The sequence below is a fragment of the Panulirus ornatus genome, chromosome 9, assembly GCF_036320965.1.
Source record: "Panulirus ornatus isolate Po-2019 chromosome 9, ASM3632096v1, whole genome shotgun sequence".
In the NCBI taxonomy this organism is placed as follows: domain Eukaryota; kingdom Metazoa; phylum Arthropoda; class Malacostraca; order Decapoda; family Palinuridae; genus Panulirus; species Panulirus ornatus.
Window position 1 is genome coordinate 2,680,682 of NC_092232.1, and position 21,164 is coordinate 2,701,845.

A 21,164-nucleotide genomic window follows, 5' to 3' on the forward strand; every position below is an offset into this window, starting at 1 on the left:
CAATCTTATTCTAGTACTTATTTCTTTCTTCTTATAACCTCTCTTCTGTTAGGGTCAAGTATACAAACACTTGCAGAGCACAATTCAATTTTCATTTTCTTATAACTTTATTCTTTCACCCGAGATGACCTAGGATGCAGGGTGTAATGTGCCCGTGCCATGTTGGTCAGTATTAGAAAAATAGAAAAAATTGCGAACATTTGTGACATCATTATTTACTAGAAAGACTTCAGATGTATTCACTTTATTTCCTTCCTTGTCCAATTTCCAACACAAGTCTCTTTTAATATTTCCTGTCCATGATCTCTCATCTGGCAACAGCTGCAGAAATTCTTCATTCCTTTAACAACGCCTTTGTTTAATTCAATTTCTGATGCAAGTCATCTATCTGGTCACCTCATACCATCTCTGTGCTACCATAAATCTTCTATGTCAACATATGATCCATCATATTTCGTACTTCGCTTTTTTTGATTAACAGAATTTCATTTTTGTAACTTTCCGATGGCTTCCTTCAGCCTGAATTTTGTTTTTTCACTTTATCCTATTTCTTTAAGTAATAACATTCTGGGCAAGTTATCCAAGTTATATTTCACTTCTCTTTGGTCCGTACTGAAGAAAACTGAAATTTTAAGCTGACTCTATAGCATTTTCACGAAGGCTTCCTGTGGTCTCTACATCTAGTTCCTTCTCCATCTGTCGATGCTTTCATTGTGCCTACATCCCCACAGGTCTTTTCCTATATTTTCATGTATACTTTTTCATCTACACTTACCAACAGACCCTCGCAGAACCTTACTACAGGTTTAGATATAACTTTCCTATTCTGCTCAAACAATTGCTGCTCAGGAAAGTGTTACCGTTCTGAGTGTATCAGTGTAATGTCTATATATTTTGCGAGTATATCCGTCTATCATCATCACTTCCATTGTCATGTGGTTGAAAATCATACATAATCTCTGATATACTTCATTTACAGCCTTGTTCTGGTGTTTAAACTGAAACATGGACCTACAAACATACACAACTGTTTCTTACTTTTAGAGCTTGCACTCTGTATCAGATCATTATCTGAAACCAACGTCAAAGTGAACAAAATCTTCATACACAAATTGTTTCCATTGCGGTCGACAGGGGCGTATCTAGGGGAAATATCGCCTGTGGCAAGCAATGAAATTGCTCCCCTGGCTTGATTAAAAATGTACATACAGTATATAAAAATGTATATAAAAATATGTACAGTGTAATTATAAACTGTTGAAGAGCCAGGCCAAACTTAAATCTATATAAACTCTTAAAGACTCATTGGATCAAAATTGTTACGTAGAAGCGGTAACGCAACTGATAGTAGCATAATATTACTATAGTTGAAAAGTAGGCGAGATTCTTTTTCATCTCACAAAACCAAACCGTTAAAAATGTCAATTGGGTAGCATATGTCAAAAACAAACCTGTTGAGTGGCGCCCCCTTTCAAGTGGAGCCCAGGGCACCTGCCCTACCTGCTATACCCTAGATACGCCACTGCCGGTCGATGCAAAATCACTCCCTTGGTATCTTTATCCGCAATGGCGTAGCTAGACCTAATCAGTTCTCTTTATATGTGCTAAGACATACCATCATCGCGACCATAGTGTCATGTGTCATACAACCTGAAGTTTTCAATGAAGGTTCAGAGTTCCCTGACCTGTCGACATACCAAGTGAGGAATCCAGGTTTCCTACCACTTATCATCAACCTCTCCATCATAACAATGGATCCAGACCAACCATACTTCCAGGTCATCGGTAATCTTTTATCAGAAATCAAACAGGAAGTTATCCTCTGAAACATCAAACCTCATAGTTTTCACTTTCTTAATGATAAAACTTCTCTACCTCTCTCTTTACTTACACTTAACAAATCTAAATGTTTCATATTCAAAAGTTCTACTCTTTCCATTCATTTAGTAACTCAGTTTATTCATCTCGCACTCTACTCAACCTCCCAGTTAATTTTTATAACGTGGATCTAAAATTGCCTAAATCTTGTATCTCCTACGATGCCTACATCTTGCGGATCCTAAACTGGCCACAGCTGCAAGATAATGAAACTGATGTAGGGAAGATATGTCACTAACATGGCTTCCTCAGTCTTACGTTGTCTTTCAGTCACTTTTCTGACAAGTAAATGACAAGTTTATGTAGTCCATTGTTTACTACCTGATCTCTACGGAACGTTGTTTTACAAGGAGATCGTGACCAAGTAATCCATTAGGTAAGTCGAGATATCCTAGATTGTCGCTCATAACATATCTGAAAATTATAGTGATAATGAAGTACTTTTCATCTGAATAGATTGTACCAACCTAACACCAGTCCATGTACTGAATGGAGCGGAGAACTTTCCGAGTAAGATTGCTTCAGGATCTTCTTCAGTGTGGAGCCAGACTTGTAGCTGACCGACGACATCAGTTGTGAAGTAGGAGAGAGTCACACAGGCCTCAGACAAGTCGTAGAAAACCGGGGAAGCTAGACTTGCCACAGCTCCAGACCCCTGATGTGTTGGGTCGACATACATGTAATGCCCTGATGAAGAGTCAAATATTAAGCATTTTATAGACAGAAGTTTTATGGGGAACACATCAGTATGAAACCGTAAATTGGCCCCTGAGAAAATTCTACTGCTTTCATAATTAACCTCATACAGAAAACAACGGTTAGAACAAAATGCTGACAGTTATGAGAAATATCATAAAACCTTTACGAGAAGTTAAATTAGGTAAATGTCGATATCTTTGAGCAGCTAAACTGGCATGAGATGGACAAGGAGGAATACAAATATTTCCCTCAATACTATTTTTTTATTATTTCTTATTATACTTTGTCGCTGTCTCCCGCGTTTGCGAGGTAGCGCAAGGAAACAGACGAAAGAAATGGCCCAACCCCCCCCCCCCATACACATGTATATACATATGTCCACACACGCAAATATACATACCTACACAGCTTTCCATGGTTTACCCCAGACGCTTCACATGCCTTGCTTCAATCCACTGACAGCACGTCAACCCCGGTATACCACATCGCTCCAATTCACTCTATTCCTTGCCCTCCTTTCACCCTCCTGCATGTTCAGGCCCCGATCACACAAAATCTTTTTCACTCCATCTTTCCACCTCCAATTTGGTCTCCCTCTTCTCCTTGTTCCCTCCACCTCCGACACATATATCCTCTTGGTCAATCTTTCCTCACTCATCCTCTCCATGTGCCCAAACCACTTCAAAACACCCTCTTCTGCTCTCTCAACCACGCTCTTTTTATTTCCACACATCTCTCTTACCCTTACGTTACTCACTCGATCAAACCACCTCACACCACACATTGTCCTCAAACATCTCATTTCCAGCACATCCATCCTCCTGCGCACAACTCTATCCATAGCCCACGCCTCGCAACCATACAACATTGTTGGAACCACTATTCCTTCAAACATACCCATTTTTGCTTTCCGAGATAATGTTCTCGACTTCCACACATACTTCAAGGCCCCCAGGATTTTCGCCCCCTCCCCCACCCTATGATCCACTTCCGCTTCCATGGTTCCATCCGCCGCCAGATCCACTCCCAGATATCTAAAACACTTCACTTCCTCCAGTTTTTCTCCATTAAAACTCACCTCCCAATTGACTTGACCCTCAACCCTACTGTACCTAATAACCTTGCTCTTATTCACATTTACTCTTAACTTTCTTCTTCCACACACTTTTCCAAACTCAGTCACCAGCTTCTGCAGTTTCTCACATGAATCAGCCACCAGCGCTGTATCATCAGCGAACAACAACTGACTCACTTCCCAAGCTCTCTCATCCCCAACAGACTTCATACTTGCCCCTCTTTCCAAAACTCTTGCATTTACCTCCCTAACAACCCCATCCATAAACAAATTAAACAACCATGGAGACATCACACACCCCTGCCGCAAACCTACATTCACTGAGAACCAATCACTTTCCTCTCTTCCTACACGTACACATGCCTTACATCCTCGATAAAAACTTTTCACTGCTTCTAACAACTTTCCTCCCACACCATATATTCTTAATACCTTCCACAGAGCATCTCTATCAACTCTATCATATGCCTTCTCCAGATCCATAAATGCTACATACAAATCCATTTGCTTTTCTAAGTATTTCTCACATACATTCTTCAAAGCAAACACCTGATCCACACATCCTCAACCACTTCTGAAACCACACTGCTCTTCCCCAATCTGATGCTCTGTACATGCCTTCACCCTCTCAATCAATACCCTCCCATATAATTTACCAGGAATACTCAACAAACTTATACCTCTGTAATTTGAGCACTCACTCTTATCCCCTTTGCCTTTGTACAATGGCACTATGCACGCATTCCGCCAATCCTCAGGCACCTCACCATGAGTCATACATACATTAAATAACCTTACCAACCAGTCAACAATACAGTCACCCCCTTTTTTAATAAATTTCACTGCAATACCATCCAAACCTGCTGCCTTGCCGGCTTTCATCTTCCGCAAAGCTTTCACTACCTCTTCTCTGTTTACCAAATCATTTTCCCTAACCCTCTCACTTTGCACAACCACCTCGACCAAAACACCCTATATCTGCCACTCTATCATCAAACACATTCAACAAACCTTCAAAATACTCACTCCATCTCCTTCTCACATCACCACTACTTGTTATCACCTCCCCATTTGCGCCCTTCACTGAAGTTCCCATTTGCTCCCTTGTCTTACGCACTTTATTTACCTCCTTCCAGAACATCTTTTTATTCTCCCTAAAATTTAATGATACTCTCTCACCCCAACTCTCATTTGCCCTTTTTTTCACCTCTTGCACCTTTCTCTTGACCTCCTGTCTCTTTCTTTTATACATCTCCCACTCAATTGCATTTTTTCCCTGCAAAAATCGTCCAAATGCCTCTCTCTTCTCTTTCACTAATACTCTTACTTCTTCATCCCACCACTCACTACCCTTTCTAATCAACCCACCTCCCACTCTTCTCATGCCACAAGCATCTTTTGCGCAATCCATCACTGATTCCCTAAATACATCCCATTCCTCCCCCACTCCCCTTACTTCCATTGTTCTCACCTTTTTCCATTCTGTACTCAGTCTCTCCTGGTACTTCCTCACACAGGTCTCCTTCTCAAGCTCACTTACTCTCACCACCCTCTTCACCCCAACATTCACTCTTCTTTTCTGAAAACCCATACAAATCTTCACCTTAGCCTCCACAAGATAATGATCAGACATCCCTCCAGTTGCACCTCTCAGCACATTAACATCCAAAAGTCTCTCTTTCGCACGCCTGTCAATTAACACGTAATCCAATAACGCTCTCTGGCCATCTCTCCTACTTACATAAGTATACTTATGTATATCTCGCTTTTTAAACCAGGTATTCCCAATCATCAGTCCTTTTTCAGCACATAAATCTACAAGCTCTTCACCATTTCCATTTACAACACTGAACACCCCATGTATACCAATTATTCCCTCAACTGCCACATTACTCACCTTTGCATTCAAATCACCCATCACTATGACCCGGTCTCGTGCATCAAAACCACTAACACACTCATTCAGCTGCTCCCAAAACACTTGCCTCTCTTGATCTTTCTTCTCATGCCCAGGTGCATATGCACCAATAATCACCCACCTCTCTCCATCAACTTTCAGTTTTACCCATATTAATCGAGAATTTACTTTCTTACACTCTATCACATACTCCCACAACTCCTGTTTCAGGAGTATTGCTACTCCTTCCCTTGCTCTTGTCCTCTCACTAACCCCTGACTTTACTCCCCAGACATTCCCAAACCACTCTTCCCCTTTACCCTTGGGGTAATACTGTCAACATTATTTCCTTTAGTGAGAAAGTGATGTGCCCAAAGTAATTTCCTGTTTTTCATGTATCCATCATCTTCACACCTTTGTAACACATCTGAAAACATCTCCAAATTTTGACGCTCATACTGATGCCGTAGATTTGAAATTTTGTCCAATGTCGATTTATCGTATGGACCGGTATACTGACATGAACTGATATCAGCTATACATAAGCTCTACATATCGCCTCTGTGATACTTAACTAGTGTTCAGGACAGTGATCAGTCGTTGTGTTTGCCATTTACTGCAGGTATTATAGCACTTTTACGAAGACCTCATCATCTTGTAGTCATCTGTTCGTATACCACTGGCATAGTGTGTTGTCCTTCTATTATATCATTTTGCAAGATATTTCCATACGACTTATTCATCTCTTGATGAAATGTGTTTTCCCTCGCAACAGGTGGACTGAACGTGTTGAGATACTGTTGCAGTAAGAATATTAGATGCGTCTCAGACCATAACCTAGCAAGCTCCCACCATTAGATTGACATAATCATCCTGATCATAAGATAAAACCATAACTCGTGGTTTCTGCATCAAAACTCTGTCTTATACTGTTGTATCGAATTAGGTTCGTTTTACATACAATACTCTAGAAATTAGCATTCGTTAGCCTATGTTAATTTGTTGTTTATTTTCTACGTGCAGTAAAAAATGTTGTTTCTTTCCTGCCAGGCAAACACCTCGCAACGAAACAATGAATAACATCTGCTGTAGTGCACCACATTAGTGACAAAAACAGTTTCCTATCTGGTAACCGTTCGAGTAGTCAGGTAAAGCCTGGGCGGAGACGTATATGTTGATCTGTGGCCAGCTAGACTCTGGTAGCGAAGGAATTGTTTGTTTAAACATTCACCAGTCGATAGAAGAGTAACCATCAAGCAGAAGCCTTCAGTATAGTGATTATGAGTTTCCTTTATACTGACGACCTTTCACTGGTAAACATCATAAATGAGGTGCAAGTGTGTACTGGTTACAGCATCATTAATGAACATATTCACAAATGGTTATTTACATCATAAGGTCAAAAAAAAATAAACATAATAGGAGTTCGTAGTGCAGTAAACACATTCACACACTCATAAAAATCCCTAAGAAATTCGCAAGATTGTTGTGATATTTTATTGGATATAAGATCTAACTTAGTAAAATGCAATACCTATATTAATAAGTTGGCCAAAATAACGTTTTAGTAGGTAAAAAGAAGTCATGTTCCATTAAGGAAAAAAACGAAAACTTTTGTGATATATTGATAATAACATCCTGGTTATATTTCATGATGTCACCAGGATGGGAGGAGGATACAAATGACTGTCATTTAACTACATACACAAAACGACTGAAAACTGAAGATAGAATCATTTTCAGAATATACTGAAGGATCACATCTTGCTGTTTTCTTGACTTCTTTCTCTTCTTGTTCATTTTTGATATGACCTAATTCTAAAAATTTCGTAAGGATGTAAGGATCATTCAATTTTCAGTCAAGGCCCAGCAATACACATTCCAAATGATACAACAGAATCTGACATTCTAGTAACCTGTGTTCACTCCTCCCCAACCCTCACCCCACCATGACGTAATTGATGACTCCTCATGACGTAAGTACTTCCCTTAGGATAATCTTTGACTGAACCTGGTCGTTTTCATTGACTCATGTACATGGTCAGTGTTGCGACTGACTAAAATTAAACGATCTGATTTGTCACTGAATCCTAAAGTGTTTCGTGATAAGTTAACAACTTGTAATATAAAGGAATAAAAAACATTGTGTATTAGAGACTACTCGTACCGTTGGTGTAACCTGTAGTGTGGTCATCAGGAAGTGCTGGGTTGTCCTCTCCTGTACCATGAGTCCAGTCGAAATTGTCATCCTGTTGCTGCTCGAACCCGCAAAGGTCATCCGACTCAAAGTCACAAACGACTGAAAACAAAAACAAATTGATGCAAAACCCAAAACGGAAATAATTACCAGAATACTTCAAAACACACTCAAGATACTGATAACTTCCTCTATCATTGCATGATAACTGTTTCTTGGTAAATGTGAACACTAACTAGGGCTGAATATTAGACAAAAGAGGAGTTATATTCCAGCCTGATTCTTTTATTTACCAGATGGCAAAGACTGATGTACTATATGAGGCAAACCTGGTATGTGTTTGACCTTCCTCCTCTTTATTAAAAAAAAGTGGAAAAAGAAATTATACCACAAAATCATAAATATTCTTAATCCTATTCATTATTTTAACGTTAATGTTCCACAGACATTTTGCTTCAGTTTTAATCATATTTAGTTATCATGATAACAGACAGATAAGGAGACGGATAACATTGCTTGATATAATTAATGAATCATTTTGACTTTAGACCTTTTGACTGCCAGGGTCGTTAAAGACAAACAACATCATTCAGTGACCACTTATGGAACACATTAATACACCATCAGGAGGTCAAAGTAATTCCATCCTCATAGATGCTGTCACTGCGTATATGGCCTTCATACGATATATGTAAACATACAAACTATTTCCAAACATGAGAACAGGCAGGTATGTACTTACCATTACTAAAGGACAGTAAGAAAAGCTCACACTATTATAACTCACCAAACTGTGAGGGAGGTGTTGTTGTTGGAGGAAGCTCAGTGCAGTCTCCAGGTAAGAAGTTTACATCATCAATGGCAATAAACTGGTCCTGCGCCGCCATCTTGGCTTCAAACGATATGCAAAAACTATGTTCTGGGCTGCTGACATTAAGCTGAAAAAAAAGCCTCCTGTTGCTTACTAACGTTATAATGAATGACTAATCTTAAGTATTACCGATGAGATCTTTCGTTAAAATTCGTTTTGTATCTTAATGATCATTTTTTCTCTCACATATTAACCAAAATTATATTTAACCATGTGATTCTTACCTTAACACGATTCCATTCCCTGACACTGACAGTGTTGTCTAACTTTAGAAGTGTCTCATCGCTTTCACCATTCACTCTTGACTGTAAATTAAAAGTGATAAAAAAAGATTACAACAATATTGTTTTGGTTACTCTCAGATTATATAAAGTTAAGACAATTTGATTTGTAATATCACATCATGATTTTTAGGTGTCCTGTCTTTATAAATAGATGAAAGGAACAAAACTGAAGAAAAACTGAAGTAGTTTTCTGTGAATATATGTCAAAATATTTCTTACATAAAGTCACCTTGTACATACAGGCCTAAACATACTAACTTCAAACGTCTGTATGTTTACTCGTTATTTCAGATTACAATACCAATTTTCTCGCAACGATTTATAGAAAATTTAGGTTTTGAGGTACAAAAATACTATTTCTGTCCGGGAAGCAGAAATGTTTAAGTATCAGAGAGCACTTACCAACTCACAGAAAGGTTAAAGTACCATTTTGTCACTGAAATATAGTATGTTTACCAAACTTTAGCCGAGTGGACTAACATGCTATAAATCAGGCTGGCAACCACTCTCAAAAAGCCCGAGAAACTAAGCCAGCAAGTCAGACTTATTGATGTCACATTTCACATCACTCATTAACCGGTGGAATCTGTGCCTCCGGCCAGTCACTGCAACGGATAAATAGATGGATTTTCCGGAAAGAATAAACTGGAAAGAAACGATGCAAAAAAAAAAAAAAATGGAAGTGCATAATGTTATGCCACTGGTACAGAAAGTGTTTTTCACACTTCTAAATTTATATATTCCATTGTTGGGCTGAGTCATCTGAGCATCAGAGAACGTAATCTCATTAGAAAAAAGCGGAATCTTACAACAAATTCTGAATAATTTGATACAAGTAATTAAAAATGTGACATATCCAGAGGCAAACAATGGAGATCAGCCACATCTTGAAATAAATTTGTCTAACACACATGTTTGTTGAACACTATAGATTTGTTTTTCGTTATTTTCCTCCAGTGAGAATCCTTAAAGAAACTGATGTTGTCTTTGAAAAATCTGATGCTTTTCAACTCTTACCATGTTTATTATTCACCCAATCCATGATTTTTTGTTCTTTCTAATGAACAGCTTCGTTAGGAACCAGTGGTCTAGTGATGTTTGAATCTAGTTATATTCAGTTGTAAAGTCATCACCGTTGCCTTTCATTATTGTTTCTAGCAGTTAATCCTGGTTGTGAAAAATGTCTAAACTTATTAGTTCAGTAAAATAGGTGTGGGAACCTGAGGCCTTCCCAGCAGTGAGAGACAGCTACAGTATTATTATCTACACAAAAGCGTATGTTTAGCCCGGATGGCCAGTGACACATTTTGTATGACCCAAAACAGTCAGATGACAAGTATGCGAGTCCCACATCTTACAAGGCCAGAGACAAAAGGTCATGAGGTGATATCACAATCATCTGATTAAGATCATGAGTAGAAGTCAACTGTATCACACATCGACTGTGTGATTAAGTGAGTAATACAGGTGTTACTGGGTATGCCACCTGTAGCTTTACGTGTGTGACATTATGGTTGTGGGTGGCTTGTTGTATCATTACTGTCTCTCTGTGATAAAGCTTTAGCCAGCTTAAGATGGTGAAACTCTGGTGGACACAACATATGTAAGGGGAAACACCCTCCAACCGTGACCTAGTTATCTCTCATAGATCTACGGCCAGAAGAAAAAAGTCAATTTTTGAATATTGAAATTAAAGGATAATATTTCCAGCGATATAAGGTGTCAGATTTTTTTTTCTCCACAGGAAGGTCTTGTTTTCTCATGCAACATGAACGTGCTAGAAGATGCCGAAGACACAGAAGCTTTTGGGGATGCCGACTCATCAGAGGTATCGGGCACAGATGACGAGATTACCAGCGGGGTTTTGTCTTTGAGGCAGAGGTCTTGGTCGATGCTGTAGACTATTATCTCACTTTTATAAGGTAAACACTGAGGCTTACTTCCAGTGAGAGGCACATGTCGCCATGGCAGCGGACATTACTTTTCAGCCTAGTGCATGAAGGTCTCAACCTTACCTTTTGGCTCGACCTTCCCGGCTGTTGCCACGTTTTACTGTTCCTCGCTATTTTATATGAACATCTTTTTATCTCTTGAGTATCGAATGAATTCATAACTACAGGCTCACTGGCTACAGTTACATGTTGATAACCGCGACTATAGGCCTCCCCAGTCTCACACCTGCAACCTATTGACTAGCAAAAGTCGTCTGTGTCTTGGAGGGTATTGCTCTGGGAAGGTTGGGTAAGGACAACACCCTGAAATATCCGGTACCAAGCCAACCCCGTCCGTGTCTCATTGGTTAATGTACTCCAGACGAGGATCACAATCAAGAATGTCCATATTCATGCCATCTAACAATCGGGGTACTGCTAAAGACACAATGGTTGTGAAACCATAAATACTTCCTTCTTCAGGTCAAAGTTACTGATAACAGCAAGGCACGCAACCCTCATGTCAAAGACAACACTGCCTCATGTTGTTATGAATACTTACCGACCTTAACTTAATAATTAAAAGTGAGCTTTTTTCTTAACGGTGTGAACAGTAGCTTCCAGATAATGTTATTGCTACATAATTCTGAATAAATGGCTGGTGACTATGTTTGCCTGTGGGTCCCGGTATCGATCTAAAACCATTAACTAACTCAAGAGGAGAGTGCGAAATATTCATAAAGTAAACTAAAATGTTGGTTCTCAGTACCCGTTATCCTTAGTGGAAAATCCATGAATATCGTTACTGTTATGTACCAATGATCAAAACAAAAGACAATACCGACATCTATAGACAGAAGTTAACTCCCTGGGTTGCCTGCCGAACTTATCAAGTTAAACCTTGACTGAAGGAAAGCCCAAACTTAACGTGTATGTGTGACAACAAGAAGGAGAGCAAACAGACGGCGGAGGTGAGGTAATGTATCGGTGTTGCTTAATATATTAAGTATGGCTTTAACTGGTGATTATGATAGTGTTCTTGTGTAGTTGTGTCACGCTGTTCATCAGAACAAATCAAAGTTAGTTCTTTGATTCATTGAGCGAGAGTTGTATTTTCTGTCATGTATAAGCCGACATCAACTATATGACTTTGATGGCCTTATAGGAGCACTACACGAGTGAAGAGCTGGCTATCATAGGTTTGGCTCAGACATAAATGAAAATAATACATAACTAAAATCACCATATCTAACATATTAGAAAATCTTAATTGATTCAGTAATAAAACGTCTAAAGTACAGAGGCGTGTTTTACACTTACCCGCAAGACACTCAGTACTCCCGACCTGCTACTCTCTCCATACTTGACGTACCAGAAACTCAGACATGATACCGTTGTGGGCGGGATCGGCTGGCTAATCAGCTGAGCTGTCTTATCTGAAAAATTTCAGCCTTTACATTGCTTATTCTTTTGATGCAACTGATTTGATAGGAAAATCAGTTGAATATTTCCTCCATAATTCTATATTTCCTGAAAAATCTTTTGATATTCAGTATGTATTCCCTGTGTGTCGTAAGCGACTAATAGAGGTGGGAGCGGAAGGCTGAAATCCTCCCCTCTTTACTTTTCCGAAAGAAGGAACAGAGACTCGGGCTAAGTGAGGATTTTTCTTTCTGAGGCTCAGTCATCTATTCTTGATGCTACCTCGTTAACGCGGTTAGTGGTGAATATATATATATATATATATATATATATATATATATATATATATATATATATATATATATATATATATATATATATATACTCCACCTGAGGATTGGCGGAATGCGTTCATAGTGCCATTGTACAAAGGCAAAGGGGATAAGAGTGAGTGCTCAAATTACAGAGGTATAAGTTTGTTGAGTATTCCTGGTAAATTATATGGGAGGATATTGATTGAGAGGGTGAAGGCAAGTACAGAGCATCAGATTGGGGGAAGAGCAGTGTGGTTTCAGAAGTGGTACAGGATGTGTGGATCAGGTGTTTGCTTTGAAGAATGTATGTGAGAAATACTTAGAAAAGCAAATGGATTTGTATGTAGCATATATGGATATGGAGAAGGCATATGATAGAGTTGATAGAGATGCTCTGTAGAAGGTATTAAGAATATATGGTGTGGGAGGAAAGTTGTTAGAAGCAGTGAAAAGTTTTTATCGAGGATGTAAGGCTTGTGTACGTGTAGGAAGAGAGGAAAGTGATTGGTTCTCAGTGAATGTAGGTTTGCGGCAGGGGTGTGTGATGTCTCCATGGTTGTTTAATTTGTTTATGGATGGGGTTGTTAGGGAGGTGAATGCAAGAGTTTTGGAAAGAGGGGCAAGTATGAAGTCTGTTGTGGATGAGAGAGCTTGGGAAGCGAGTCAGTTGTTGTTCGCTGATGACACAGCGCTGGTGGCTGATTCATGTGAGAAACTGCAGAAGCTGGTGACTGAGTTTGGTAAAGTGTGTGAAAGAAGAAAGTTAAGAGTAAATGTGAATAAGAGCAAGGTTATTAGGTACAGTAGGGTTGAGGGTCAAGTCAATTGGGAGGTAAGTTTGAATGGAGAAAAACTGGAGGAAGTAAAGTGTTTTAGATATCTGGGAGTGGATCTGGCAGCGGATGGAACTATGGAAGCGGAAGTGAATCATAGGGTGGGGGTGGGGGCGAAGGTTCTTGGAGCCTTGAAGAATGTGTGGAAGTCGAGAACATTATCTCGGAAAGCAAAAATGGGTATGTTTGAAGGAATAGTGGTTTCAACAATGTTGTATGGTTGCGAGGCGTGGGCTATGGATAGAGTTGCGCGCAGGAGGGTGGATGTGCTGGAAATGGGATGTTTGAGGACAATGTGTGGTGTGATGTGGTTTGATCGAGTAAGTAATGTAAGGGTAAGAGAGATGTGTGGAAATAAAAAGAGCGTGGTTGAGAGAGCAGAAAAGGGTGTTTTGAAATGGTTTGGGCACATGGAGAGAATGAGTGAGGAAAGATTGACCAAGAGGATATATGTGTCGGAGGTGGAGGGAACGAGGAGAAGTGGGAGACCAAATTGGAGGTGGAAAGATAGAGTGAAAAAGATTTTGTGTGATCTGGGCCTGAACATGCAGGAGGGTGAAAGGCGGGCAAGGAACAGAGTGAATTGGATCGATGTGGTATACCGGGGTTGACGTGCTGTCAGTGGATTGAATCAGGGCATGTGAAGCGTCTGGGGTAAACCATGGAAAGTTGTGTGGGGCCTGGATGTGGAAAGGGAGCTGTGGTTTCGGGCATTATTGCATGACAGCTAGAGACTGAGTGTGAACAAATGGGGCCTTTGTTGTCTTTTCCTAGTGCTACCTCGCACACAAGAGGGGGGAGGGGGATGGTATTCCATGTGTGGCGAGGTGGCGATGGGAATGAATAAAGGCAGACAGTGTGAATTGTGTGCATGGGTATATATGTATGTGTCTGTGTGTATATATATATGTGTACATTGAGATGTATAGGTATGTATATTTGCGTGTGTGGACGTGTATGTATATACATTGTGTATGGGGGTGGGTTGGGCCATTTCTTTCGTCTGTTTCCTTGCGCTACCTCGCAAACGCGGGAGACAGCGACAAAGCAAAATAAATAGAAATAAATAAATATATATATATATGTATATATATATATATATATATATATATATATATATATATATATATATATATATATATATATATATGAATGAGTGTGTTAGTGGTTTTGATGCACGAGACCGGGTTATAGTGATGGGTGATTTGAATGCAAAGGTGAGTAATGTGGCAGTTGAGGGAATAATTGGTATACATGGGGTGTTCAGTGTTGTAAATGGAAATGGTGAAGAGCTTGTAGATTTATGGGCTGAAAAAGGACCGATGATTGGGAATACCTGGTTTAAAAAGCGAGATATACATAAGTATACTTATGTAAGTAGGAGAGATGGCCAGAGAGCGTTATTGGATTACGTGTTAATTGACAGGCGCGCGAAAGAGAGACTTTTGGATGTTAATGTGCTGAGAGGTGCAACTGGAGGGATGTCTGATCATTATCTTGTGGAGGCTAAGGTGAAGATTTGTATGGGTTTTCAGAAAAGAAGAGTGAATGTTGGGGTGAAGAGGGTGGTGAGAGTAAGTGAGCTTGGGAAGGAGACTTGTGTGAGGAAGTACCAGGAGAGACTGAGTACAGAATGGAAAAAGGTGAGAACAATGGAAGTAAGGGGAGTGGGGGAGGAATGGGATGTATTTAGGGAATCAGTGATGGATTGCGCAAAAGACGCTTGTGGCATGAGAAGAGTGGGAGGTGGGTTGATTAGAAAGGGTAGTGAGTGGTGGGATGAAGAAGTAAGAGTATTAGTGAAAGAGAAGAGAGAGGCATTTGGACGATTTTTGCAGGGAAAAAATGCAGTTGAGTGGGAGACGTATAAAAGAAAGAGGCAGGAGGTCAAGAGAAAGGTGCAAGAGGTGAAAAAAAGGGCAAATGAGAGTTGGGGTGAGAGAGTATCATTAAATTTTAGGGAGAATAAAAAGATGTTCTGGAAGGAGGTAAATAAAGTGCGTAAGACAAGGGAGCAAATGGGAACTTCAGTGAAGGGCACAAATGGGGAGGTGATAACAAGTAGTGGTGATGTGAGAAGGAGATGGAGTGAGTATTTTGAAGGTTTGTTGAATGTGTTTGATGATAGAGTGGCAGATATAGGGTGTTTTGGTCGAGGTGGTGTGCAAAGTGAGAGGGTTAGGGAAAATGATTTGGTAAACAGAGAAGAGGTAGTGAAAGCTTTGCGGAAGATGAAAGCCGGCAAGGCAGCAGGTTTGGATGGTATTGCAGTGGAATTTATTAAAAAAGGGGGTGACTGTATTGTTGACTGGTTGGTAAGGTTATTTAATGTATGTATGACTCATGGTGAGGTGCCTGATGATAGGCGAAATGCGTGCATAGTGCCATTGTACAAAGGCAAAGGGGATAAGAGTGAGTGCTCAAATTACAGAGGTATAAGTTTGTTGAGTATTCCTGGTAAATTATATGGGAGGGTATTGATTGAGAGGGTGAAGGCATGTACAGAGCATCAGATTGGGGAAGAGCAGTGTGGTTTCAGAAGTGGTAGAGGATGTGTGGATCAGGTGTTTGCTTTGAAGAATGTATGTGAGAAATACTTAGAAAAGCAAATGGATTTGTATGTAGCATTTATGGATCTGGAGAAGGCATATGATAGAGTTGATAGAGATGCTCTGTGGAAGGTATTAAGAATATATGGTGTGGGAGGAAAGTTGTTAGAAGCAGTGAAAAGTTTTTATCGAGGATGTAAGGCATGTGTACGGGTAGGAAGAGAGGAAAGTGATTGGTTCTCAGTGAATGTAGGTTTGCGGCAGGGGTGTGTGATGTCTCCATGGTTGTTTAATTTGTTTATGGATGGGGTTGTTAGGGAGGTAAATGCAAGAGTTTTGGAAAGAGGGGCAAGTATGAAGTCTGTTGTGGATGAGAGAGCTTGGGAAGTGAGTCAGTTGTTGTTCGCTGATGATACAGCGCTGGTGGCTGATTCATGTGAGAAACTGCAGAAGCTGGTGACTGAGTTTGGTAAAGTGTGTGGAAGAAGAAGTTAAGAGTAAATGTGAATAAGAGCAAGGTTATCAGGTACAGTAGGGTTGAGGGTCAAGTCAATTGGGAGGTGAGTTTGAATGGAGAAAAACTGGAGGAAGTAAAGTGTTTTAGATATCTGGGAGTGGATCTGGCAGCGGATGGAACCATGGAAGCGGAAGTGGATCATAGGGTGGGGGAGGGGGCGAAAATTCTGGGGGCCTTGAAGAATGTTTGGAAGTCGAGAACATTATCTTGGAAAGCAAAAATGGGTATGTTTGAAGGAATAGTGGTTCCAACAATGTTGTATGGTTGCGAGGGGTGGGCTATGGATAGAGTTGTGCGCAGGAGGATGGATGTGCTGGAAATGAGATGTTTGAGGACAATGTGTGGTGTGAGGTGGTTTGATCGAGTGAGTAACGTAAGGGTAAGAGAGATGTGTGGAAATAAAAAGAGCGTGGTTGAGAGAGCAGAAGAGGGTGTTTTGAAGTGGTTTGGGCACATGGAGAGAATGAGTGAGGAAAGATTGACCAAGAGGATATATGTGTCGGAGGTGGAGGGAACGAGGAGAAGAGGGAGACCAAATTGGAGGTGGAAAGATGGAGTGAAAAAGATTTTGTGTGATCGGGGCCTGAACATGCAGGAGGGTGAAAGGAGGGCAAGGAATAGAGTGAATTGGAGCGATGTGGTATACCGGGGTTGACGTGCTGTCAGTGGATTGAATCAAGGCATGTGAAGCGTCTGGGGTAAACCATGGAAAGCTGTGTGGGGCCTGGATGTGGAAAGGGAGCTGTGGTTTCGGGCATTATTGCATGACAGCTAGAGACTGAGTGTGAACGAATGGGGCCTTTGTTGTCTTTTCCTAGTGCTACCTCGCACACAAGAGGGGGGAGGGGGATGGTATTCCATGTGTGGCGAGGTGGCGATGGGAATGAATAAAGGCAGACAGTGTGAATTGTGTGCATGGGTATATATGTATGTGTCTGTGTGTATATATATATGTGTACATTGAGATGTATAGGTATGTATATTTGCGTGTGTGGACGTGTATGTATATACATTGTGTATGGGGGTGGGTTGGGCCATTTCTTTCGTCTGTTTCCTTGCGCTACCTCGCAAACGCGGGAGACAGCGACAAAGCAAAATAAATAAATAAATAAATATATATATATATGTATATATATATATATATATATATATATATATATATATATATATATATATATATATATATATATATGAATGAGTGTGTTAGTGGTTTTGATGCACGAGACCGGGTTATAGTGATGGGTGATTTGAATGCAAAGGTGAGTAATGTGGCAGTTGAGGGAATAATTGGTATACATGGGGTGTTCAGTGTTGTAAATGGAAATGGTGAAGAGCTTGTAGATTTATGGGCTGAAAAAGGACCGATGATTGGGAATACCTGGTTTAAAAAGCGAGATATACATAAGTATACTTATGTAAGTAGGAGAGATGGCCAGAGAGCGTTATTGGATTACGTGTTAATTGACAGGCGCGCGAAAGAGAGACTTTTGGATGTTAATGTGCTGAGAGGTGCAACTGGAGGGATGTCTGATCATTATCTTGTGGAGGCTAAGGTGAAGATTTGTATGGGTTTTCAGAAAAGAAGAGTGAATGTTGGGGTGAAGAGGGTGGTGAGAGTAAGTGAGCTTGGGAAGGAGACTTGTGTGAGGAAGTACCAGGAGAGACTGAGTACAGAATGGAAAAAGGTGAGAACAATGGAAGTAAGGGGAGTGGGGGAGGAATGGGATGTATTTAGGGAATCAGTGATGGATTGCGCAAAAGACGCTTGTGGCATGAGAAGAGTGGGAGGTGGGTTGATTAGAAAGGGTAGTGAGTGGTGGGATGAAGAAGTAAGAGTATTAGTGAAAGAGAAGAGAGAGGCATTTGGACGATTTTTGCAGGGAAAAAATGCAGTTGAGTGGGAGACGTATAAAAGAAAGAGGCAGGAGGTCAAGAGAAAGGTGCAAGAGGTGAAAAAAAGGGCAAATGAGAGTTGGGGTGAGAGAGTATCATTAAATTTTAGGGAGAATAAAAAGATGTTCTGGAAGGAGGTAAATAAAGTGCGTAAGACAAGGGAGCAAATGGGAACTTCAGTGAAGGGCACAAATGGGGAGGTGATAACAAGTAGTGGTGATGTGAGAAGGAGATGGAGTGAGTATTTTGAAGGTTTGTTGAATGTGTTTGATGATAGAGTGGCAGATATAGGGTGTTTTGGTCGAGGTGGTGTGCAAAGTGAGAGGGTTAGGGAAAATGATTTGGTAAACAGAGAAGAGGTAGTGAAAGCTTTGCGGAAGATGAAAGCCGGCAAGGCAGCAGGTTTGGATGGTATTGCAGTGGAATTTATTAAAAAAGGGGGTGACTGTATTGTTGACTGGTTGGTAAGGTTATTTAATGTATGTATGACTCATGGTGAGGTGCCTGATGATAGGCGAAATGCGTGCATAGTGCCATTGTACAAAGGCAAAGGGGATAAGAGTGAGTGCTCAAATTACAGAGGTATAAGTTTGTTGAGTATTCCTGGTAAATTATATGGGAGGGTATTGATTGAGAGGGTGAAGGCATGTACAGAGCATCAGATTGGGGAAGAGCAGTGTGGTTTCAGAAGTGGTAGAGGATGTGTGGATCAGGTGTTTGCTTTGAAGAATGTATGTGAGAAATACTTAGAAAAGCAAATGGATTTGTATGTAGCATTTATGGATCTGGAGAAGGCATATGATAGAGTTGATAGAGATGCTCTGTGGAAGGTATTAAGAATATATGGTGTGGGAGGAAAGTTGTTAGAAGCAGTGAAAAGTTTTTATCGAGGATGTAAGGCATGTGTACGGGTAGGAAGAGAGGAAAGTGATTGGTTCTCAGTGAATGTAGGTTTGCGGCAGGGGTGTGTGATGTCTCCATGGTTGTTTAATTTGTTTATGGATGGGGTTGTTAGGGAGGTAAATGCAAGAGTTTTGGAAAGAGGGGCAAGTATGAAGTCTGTTGTGGATGAGAGAGCTTGGGAAGTGAGTCAGTTGTTGTTCGCTGATGATACAGCGCTGGTGGCTGATTCATGTGAGAAACTGCAGAAGCTGGTGACTGAGTTTGGTAAAGTGTGTGGAAGAAGAAGTTAAGAGTAAATGTGAATAAGAGCAAGGTTATCAGGTACAGTAGGGTTGAGGGTCAAGTCAATTGGGAGGTGAGTTTGAATGGAGAAAAACTGGAGGAAGTAAAGTGTTTTAGATATCTGGGAGTGGATCTGGCAGCGGATGGAACCATGGAAGCGGAAGTGGATCATAGGGTGGGGGAGGGGGCGAAAATTCTGGGGGCCTTGAAGAATGTTTGGAAGTCGAGAACATTATCTTGGAAAGCAAAAATGGGTATGTTTGAAGGAATAGTGGTTCCAACAATGTTGTATGGTTGCGAGGGGTGGGCTATGGATAGAGTTGTGCGCAGGAGGATGGATGTGCTGGAAATGAGATGTTTGAGGACAATGTGTGGTGTGAGGTGGTTTGATCGAGTGAGTAACGTAAGGGTAAGAGAGATGTGTGGAAATAAAAAGAGCGTGGTTGAGAGAGCAGAAGAGGGTGTTTTGAAGTGATTTGGGCACATGGAGAGAATGAGTGAGGAAAGATTGACCAAGAGGATATATGTGTCGGAGGTGGAGGGAACGAGGAGAAGAGGGAGACCAAATTGGAGGTGGAAAGATGGAGTGAAAAAGATTTTGTGTGATCGGGGCCTGAACATGCAGGAGGGTGAAAGGAGGGCAAGGAATAGAGTGAATTGGAGCGATGTGGTATACCGGGGTTGACGTGCTGTCAGTGGATTGAATCAAGGCATGTGAAGCGTCTGGGGTAAACCATGGAAAGCTGTGTAGTTATGTATATTTGCGTGTGTGGACGTATGTATATACATGTGTATGGGGGGGGGGGTGGGGCCATTTCTTTCGTCTGTTTCCTTGCGCAACCTCGCAAACGCGGGAGACAGCGACAAAGTATAATAAGAAAAAAAATTTAAATATATATATATATATATATATATATATATATATATATATATATATATATATATATATATATATATATATATATATATATATTTTTTTTTTTTTTTTTATACTTTGTCGCTGTCTCCCGCGTTTGCGAGGTAGCGCAAGGAAACAGACGAAAGAAATGGCCCAACCCCCCCCCCCCCCATACACATGTACATACACACGTCCACACACGCAAATATACATACCTACACAGCTTTCCATGGTTTACCCCAGACGCTTCACATGCGTTGATTCAATCCACTGACAGCACGTCAACCCCTGTATACCACATCGCTCCAATTCACTCTATTCCTTGCCCTCCTTTCACCCTCCTGCATGTTCAGGCCCCGATCACACAAAATCTTTTTCACTCCATCTTTCCACCTCCAATTTGATCTCCCTCTTCTCCTCGTTCCCTCCACCTCCGACACATATATCCTCTTGGTCAATCTTTCCTCACTCATTCCCTCCATGTGCCCAAACCATTTCAAAACACCCTCTTCTGCTCTCTCAACCACGCTCTTTTTATTTCCACACATCTCTCTTACCCTTACGTTACTTACTCGATCAAACCACCTCACACCACACATTTTCCTCAAACATCTCATTTCCAGCACATCCATCCTCCTGCGCACATCTCTATCCATAGCCCACGCCTCGCAACCATACAACATTGTTGGAACCACTATTCCTTCAAACATACCCATTTTTG

At 40.7% G+C, this 21,164-nt stretch overlaps 1 protein-coding gene across 1 annotated transcript in view; it reads right to left on the reverse strand.

The window, feature by feature from the left end:
* LOC139750148 (MAM and LDL-receptor class A domain-containing protein 1-like) overlaps positions 1-21,164 on the reverse strand; it is a 308,596-nt gene that overhangs the window by 194,358 nt on the left and 93,074 nt on the right. Inside the window, 5 exon segments of the mRNA XM_071664474.1 lie at positions 2,346-2,565; positions 7,717-7,848; positions 8,534-8,684; positions 8,842-8,922; positions 12,153-12,268. Coding sequence (XP_071520575.1) covers positions 2,346-2,565; positions 7,717-7,848; positions 8,534-8,684; positions 8,842-8,922; positions 12,153-12,268 — 700 coding nt within the window.